This window comes from Barbus barbus (assembly GCF_936440315.1).
Source record: "Barbus barbus genome assembly, chromosome: 6".
NCBI lineage: Eukaryota > Metazoa > Chordata > Actinopteri > Cypriniformes > Cyprinidae > Barbus > Barbus barbus.
The window spans coordinates 32,948,111-32,955,928 of record NC_136734.1 but is presented as its reverse complement, the minus strand read 5'-3'; the positions used below and the strand labels follow the sequence as shown (position 1 = coordinate 32,955,928).

The 7,818-nt window shown below is 38.4% G+C and overlaps 1 protein-coding gene across 1 annotated transcript in view; it reads left to right on the top strand.

The window, feature by feature from the left end:
* Positions 1-1,328: 1,328 nt before the first annotated feature.
* LOC306871752 (putative voltage-dependent N-type calcium channel subunit alpha-1B) overlaps positions 1,329-7,818 on the top strand; it is a gene marked incomplete at its 5' end in the record, with an annotated part of 98,271 nt that continues 91,781 nt past the window's right edge. Inside the window, 3 exons of the mRNA XM_079419885.1 lie at positions 1,329-1,604; positions 3,466-3,561; positions 4,292-4,431. Coding sequence (XP_079276011.1) covers positions 1,329-1,604; positions 3,466-3,561; positions 4,292-4,431 — 512 coding nt within the window. The remainder of the gene's footprint in view (positions 1,605-3,465; positions 3,562-4,291; positions 4,432-7,818) is intronic.

The following is a 7,818-nucleotide window of genomic DNA, read 5'->3' as shown; positions in this document are numbered from 1 at the left end:
ATCTGTTCAGTCATTACGTCAATATTTGTAGTCATACGCACGCTCTAAATTTTAATGAAGCACAATTTATTTTGAGCGAAGTACTGACTATGCTTAACATTACTTGAAGACGTTTTGTTCTACCGAATAAATGACATGCAATCATATATCAACATTCAAATCCTTTAAAAACATAAATTACAAGTTGCTATGAAGTTAATTGATCAAGGAAGCAAGAGGTTCCGTAAGTTACGTAGTAGAGCAAAACGTGAAAGTATCTTCAAGCAGACTAATGTAAAACACCGAACTAAATTTACTCCAATCGAAAGCTCCATTTAAAAACCCATCAGAAATTCCCAAGGGACCCCATGTCTCAAAAAACGCTAGTTTTCTTCAGGTTTTTCGGACTACAAACTGCACAGCCTTATTGAAGGGTTAACGTAAATATGAAAGAAACCCAACACCCTCCGAAAGGCGTCAGTCACGAGATAATGTCCTGATTTTCTCCACCCGCCGGCTCCACCCTTTTCTAAATCAACGATGTGTTTACTGTGGGAAGTGCAGACGCACCCATCCCTCACAGATGTGCCTAATTCTTCTTTACTTGCTTTAAAGCACCCGTCCAAACGGTTTGAAGTGCTGTATAATTGACTGCTGGGGTCTGGAAGGGTACTCGCTGTATTTTCCCCTCTTGCCCCAGTGCCATGGATACTGTAGCGGTACAGGTGGAGCCACTGACAGGCTGCTTCAGTCACGTGATCTGATTTAGAAGAAGCAGCGGCTGCAGAAATTGGTTAAAATTTCATTGCCAGGCTACGGTCTAGTGGAAAAAGGCTGTTAATATCGTTTGCGCGTTTTCATTTCAGCGATATAAACGCGAAGGCGACGGAGGAAGATCTCTGTTAGCGCAGGCAAGATCGGAGGAAAACCTAACCATCTGTGCGCTTGACTCCATTCAATCGCAGCACAGTTTGTAAAGGCACCTTCGCTGGCTGGACTTAATTCATGGCATGGCTGATTATCTAAATCCCTCGAGTGAGGCGTGAAAATGGTCCTTGCTGGATATGAGCGCTCGCTTTTTGGTGGATTGTGTAACGTGGAGCGATAAACTTTAACTGGCGTTCGGTTCATAACAGAGATGTGTTTAGATGTGCTCTGAATGGCTGGAATACTTTAAGCAACTCTCTCTCTCTGTGTTTGTGGCGGCTGAACGAGCTCTTGTGGATGCCAGACCTGGACGGATGAGAAGACCTCGTGGCTGGGACTACATCGCGCGTTGTGATGCTTCTTCCTTACTCTCTGTCTGATGTGAATTTGGATTTCTATTGTCAAATCTGCGCGTTTCTAGAATGGCTCGCTTCGAAGAGGACCTCCCGACCCGGTACGGAGGCGGTGGCTCTCCAGCGGGACCAGGCAGAGGGGCAAGCCGGCCGCCAGGCCCCCCGGCCGGACAGAGGATGTATAAGCAAACAATGGCCCAAAGAGCCCGGACAATGGCCATATACAACCCGATACCGGTCAAACAGAGCTGTTTAAAAGTCAACCGATCCCTGTTCATCTTCAGCGAAGATAATATCATTCGGAAATATGCAAAGAAAATAACAGAGTGGCCATATCCTTTACATAAATCGCAATTAGTACTTGTAAGAGGACAAAATATGCCAGTTTGTAATCTGCAATAATTCTGGTTCACCCATCAGTTTTAGTAAAACAGCAGTTAAGTCGCAAAAGTTTTGGCGGAAATAAAGGCATCTTTTAACTCAACACATAAGCAAGTAATGTTAATATTATTGGATTTAAATGACATGCAGCATGCAGGGTGTTGTCTCGCTGATGGAGCAAACATTATTACAAGAGGGGTCGGTCGGTTGCCTCGCACGAAATGCTTTTGGAAAAGGGCTCAGATTAGATTTAAGTAGGCTATAGCCTATTTGTGCAATTCGTAATTGTTTGCATGTGATACATAATGCAAATCTCGTGACGTAAAATGGCATTTAGAGTTTTTATTGTTTTTGTCCCTTTCACATCTAGTCAGTGCGGTATTGATTCTTTTCAGTCTGGAAACGAGCCTCTCTGTCGCTCATGGCAACCAAAGCAGCTCTTGCATTAAGCTGCCTAAATTGCTGTGCAGTCTCCGGAGACTTGCCCCTGGGAATACCAGTCATAAAGTAATTGAGATATACCTTTACGAGTCTTTACTTTCTAATATTATAGCACTAGAAGCTTAAATCGTAAGATGCAGTCAAAAAGCAATAAAGCTGATAGGCAATTTAAGCGGAACAGGTTAGTGCTTTAAAGTTATGGGCGCGTTAATATAATTTCTGAGTCCTAAGCGGCGGTCCTCAAATCTGAAGCGCTCTGTATCTTAATGATTTCGCGAAATTGAGTAAAAAGTTTGAGGGGATGTTTTAGTCGCTCTCCGAGGTGCTGAAACACGCCTTTAAAACGCGTCCAGGGAAATGCGGTGATGGAGGCCTTTTGAGCGCCTGAATGCAAAATACAGTTTTACCACAAGATAATAAAGATTAGAATTTCAATATTGTTTAATTAAAATATAATGTGCAAACAAGGCAACATTGGACAACTTGTTTGTCTGGCAAACAACATTTGCAGGGCATTTCACATTTGGTGTCCAACTTGTCTGTATTATTTAAATGAGAAAGCCAACATTGACTGACAAAAAAAGTTTAATATGTGGTCAATTTCTGTTTGTAGTCATAGTCACAAACAAATAAGCTTAATATTTAAATATTGCTAATCACTGTTAACTTGAGATATGGGGGGGGTCATCTCACAACTTCATCAGCCAACCTCACCTGTGAAATCGAGTTGAACTTTAATGGTGGGTAAAACACATTTCACAAGAAATTGAAATTGAATACCTCTGAACATGCTGAAGCTGGATAAATTAGTCCATAATACTGTCTTGATACATATACCATTTTTTGTTTTTATTTGTGTAGCCTGTTTTGTCCCAGGTATTCAAGAACTGGTTTAATTTCAAGCGCTAAGGGAGTACTACAATTCAGACTACAATGAGTCTACTACTCTTACGCAAATGTGTTTAGAGGAGTGCCACGGGAAATAATTATCCTCCTCCCCACTAACCAGCAGCTCTGTGAGGAATGACGCAGTTCACACAGCTCTTGACTGAGCCATAAGGAACCTGAGATGAAGTGAGAGATATTTGATCAGTGATGCTTGTGGAAAACTGTTGTAGTAGGGTGCATTTTAAATATTTATCCTATAAAATCTGGGAGGCTCATTAACAAGAATTACTGATAAAAACTCTCTCGCTTCATCTCAGGCACTAAACGAACCTGTCAAGTGCTGTGTGAATTGTGTCATAGATACACCTTTATACTGTTCTTCGTTGAGTTCTGCACTAGTTTCCAAAATTGTTTGATGATCATATTATTTTGATTAATTAATTCCAACTATTTGTATTCTATGGACTCTTTCCTTAACACCATCACTCCATTTGAGTACATGATTCTTGCCACCATTATAGCAAACTGCATTGTACTGGGCTTAGAGCAGCATTTACCAGCTTTAGACAAGACACCCATGTCAAAGCGACTGGTAAGTTGGACTTTCCCTCATTAAACAGCAATTTTACACATTGCCAATTTTTTGTTGTTTTCACCAAATCTTTTTAAATAGCAGTTATTACTGGAGACCAACAGTTTGCGTAGCCCATCTTTGCATTATTCATTTAGCAGACACTTCGGTCCTTTGTGAGCTGCTGTCAGTCATTAACAGTGAATCTCTTAACTGCCCTCCTAAATTGATCCACATATCTTTGTTGATGCTTGACATTTGGCAGACATTTCAGCATCTGTAATAAAAGAGGATAATAAACTTAAAATTGACTGTCCTTTAAAACTTAACGTGCTATTCTGTATGATATATGAGATTTTTTAAAACAAACATGAGCACTTACATATTTTAAAACATTGCTTGCGATTTGATTTGTTTTTGTTTCAACATCTTATTTACTTTGAATATGTGCTTCACTTACGTACTGCAGTTTGTAAAAAATGCTCTGGTATTAGAGGTTTTTGCTTTAAATATTTATATTGAAAAACAACAGTTTTTATAGTAAATATCTCCCCATTCTCCACCTTTAATTCACTTTATTTTACTGTATTGTGCTGCTGTAGTGTTTTATAGCAGAAAAACAGTTGTAAAATATTCAGTGTGCTTATTGAGAGATTTATGATTCTCTTTATACAAAGTTTTCATGGTAAACTTGCATTTTGAGTCTTATTTTGTATGAATAACCAGTCATATCTCTCCTCACTCGTAACAGGATGACACTGAACCCTACTTCATCGGAATATTTTGCTTCGAGGCTGGGATCAAGATCATCGCTCTAGGCTTTGCTTTTCATAAAGACTCCTACCTCCACAATGGGTGGAATGTTATGGACTTTGTTGTTGTATTGACAGGGTAAGTTCAAATATTCTTCAGATTGTTACTGAATGGTTGCTGTAAGATCTGAATGTAAATGTAAAACTTTAAACCAGAGGAAAGTTATATATATAAAACATTTGGCTATGGTCTGTCACAAGAAAAAGAAAATGGCCAGTTGTTTTGTCGTTTTCATGCTATTGTTGACAAAAACCTCAGTGGAACTGAGTTGAGAAGCAAATTGGCCTGCTTGACCCTGGCACAGACAGTGTAGCGGAGGTCCTGTACATAGATAAATGATGTTTGTGAATCTTTCCTGCGGTCAGACTAGGGGTCTGGATGCGGGGGATATGGCTTGTGCTCCAGTAGTACAACTGGCTGGTACCTTGGAGGTGTAATGGGGTGGAGAGGAAGCTACTTCATCTCCAGCAAGGCATACAGAGGGGATATTCTGATCCTTATCCTGCTTTAAGCATTATAGTCTGGTGTATATGATTGTTGCTGTCAGCATTCTGTATGCCCTCAAATATCCCTTTATTACCTTTTGTTGTTTTTGAAATGTTTCCAACATCCAATACCAGGATTCAGCTTTGTTTGTTTAGATGTTACTGTGCAACGTACAGATGTTTATTGCATTGCCATTTCCAATATTTGTGATTGAAAAAGTCATCGCAAGATATTTTCTTATACAGGGTAGTGCAATTCTTGGTTAGTACACTGAAAAAAATGGTGTAGAGAATATTTTCACTCTGAAATTGCTAGTAAATTTCACAAACAGTTTCAAAGAAATTGCAAATAACACTGAATTAAGCAACATTTTGAAGTAGAAAAAGGGAAATACTATTTTCTTGTAAAACACACAATAATCAACATTATTATTTACAAATCATTTTTTTTTACAATGTAGCAGGGTAAATATAGTTAACTGAAACTAAAGCTATAAACATGTTAGTTATTAATAAAGAAAAACACAACTAAATAGGCCTAATTAAAAAAGTTAACCAAAATTAAAATAAATATGGAAAGCATAATAATAACCTTATTAGAAAGGCTATTTTAAAAATCCATAAAAATAGGGCACAATGTACTTTATTATTATGAAGGAATTTTCTATATTTCTTTTTACAGGTGTTTTATCCGTATTTTGAATTTTGCACTGGTAGACAGCACATTTATTTATTTTTTATTTTTTTATTATTATCTCAATGGAGTATAACCAGCAGACTCATGTGATATAGGAAGAGTTGATGTCATTGAAAATGGACAGCAAGTGAGACAACATGACTGGCTCCACTGGTTGCCAGGCCCCAGGGATGTGCGCTCATCCCAGGGGACTGTGCTGTGACGGGCATGGAGTTACGGTGGAGCTGGTCCCTGTATGGTTACTGGCACCACTAAGGGAGTGTCCTGCCTTTCTCTGCCTAATGGCAGGGAGATTTATTTTGTCCATCCACAGAGGCTTACGTCAGCCCATCACCTCTCTGCAATAAACAGATTTAGTGGAAGCAATTCTGTTCCTGCAGCGGAAAATGCTGTGCGGAAAGCCGGAGGATATAGAGCTGTCTATTTTCCTCTAGACATCTGAGGCAGCCAGTGGAGTTTATTTATAACAGACATAAAGAAGTCACATTATAACAGTGCACGGCTCTCTTAAATTAGATATTAAGGTCTCTTTATAAATCATTTGCATTCACATGCATTTTTGCTTTTAATATAATTATATATGTATTTATATTTTTATTTCAATTTATTATAATATACAATTTGCTGGTAACTTAATGTTTACTCTGTCTGCCTGTTTCTTTAGTATTTTATTGGGAAAGTCAGTTGATTTAGTAGTTTCTTTCATCTTCAGTGCAAGCTGGTCCATCACTCAAATCATAAAATCCCTGACAGGAAACAGATTTGCTTCATTAAAAGACGGCAGGATATGATATGATAATCATATTCTAAAAGGGTGCTAACACAAGCAGTCCAGTATGATCAGTCTCGGTCAAGACTTATTGATTCATGTTTCGACCCCAGACTGCTGTTCGATTATGAGAGTGTAAATCACATATGGAAAGGCTTTTGAATACTTATTTCTTACTTCTGAACAATGTAATGCAGGCCTGTTACTGTAATAATTTTGTCGCTTGTAGTCGACTCATTCTAACTGCAGTGGAGCCAGTCAGAAGAGTAATAGTATGCTTAATAGGAACTTGAAGAATTTGTCACATAATATTCAGCACATCTCATCTTCCACAGTTAGTCTCTCTGTGTCAGCGTTTGATAATTAATATTCATGAGAAGTGGGATTTTGGCCCAGTCAGCTTCGAGTGTGGGTGGGGCTGTCCTGCAGACATTAGAGAAACCAAGATATACTTTTAGCTTGCCGTGTCACTTCTGGTTAGGATTTGGTATCAGTTTAATAAACTGCAAACTAGATTTATCATTTATATGTCATCTTTTAATTTCATGTTTGTTTACATGATTTCTTTTATTACATTCAGTGTTGTTTCACACAAAATAACAGTTTTGTCTGTAAGTTTTATATTATAGAAATAATAAAAGTTATGTAATAAAATGGGTATTATTCCCCTCCTTTATCCCGTCTCACAGCTCTAATGTGCCTCCAATAAGATCTTTGGACTTGCTAATAAGAGTATCTGACTCTCTGGGTTCACATCTCGATCAATACTGTATTGAACCAAACAGTAAGGGAATGGCTTTGCTACACCACTTTTCTTTATGGCTGTGTGGTAGAGCGGTGCACTCCTTCTTTCCCTCTCTCCTCGCTCCAACCGGTTTTAGCGGGTGAGGGGTGTGGTGATTGCCAGGGATCATGCTGCTGTTGATGCTGCGATGAACCAAATGGCCGCTGGGGTTCCCTGCTCAGATCAATCGTGCTTAATGAGCTGCATGGGCTCCCTGGAGGACGATTATGTTCGCAGCCTTGTGTTTCTCTGGGCCCCCATAGAAAAGGGTCCTGAGGAGGGCTTTAGATATTATGTTAAGGAAATATATTGTGTTTGGAAGTAGCAAGACTGTGATGAGCTTTTGTAAGTAGACGTTACGTGGTGTGAGGCGTGATAACTGAGAATTCTTATCGATACAAATTTAGCCTGAGATGTATGATGCATAAGAAGATGCATCCAACAATGCATTACAAGAAAGCAGACACTCCTTTTATGTTCTTCTAAATCTGTTTCCAATAACATATCAGATCTTTGCCAACTTTTGCTCCTTGAATGCTCCTTGAATGCTCCTTTAGAGCTCTACTACAAAAGCTGTTTCCATTTGCTTATTTTAATAAATCTAGAAGAAAGTTTAAAAAAATAAATAAAAACTATGTATATTATAATACATAATGTAATCTCATATATTTTTTTAAATCTTGAAATTATGATTTCTTCAAATTTGGATCATTTAATACATCTTTGTATA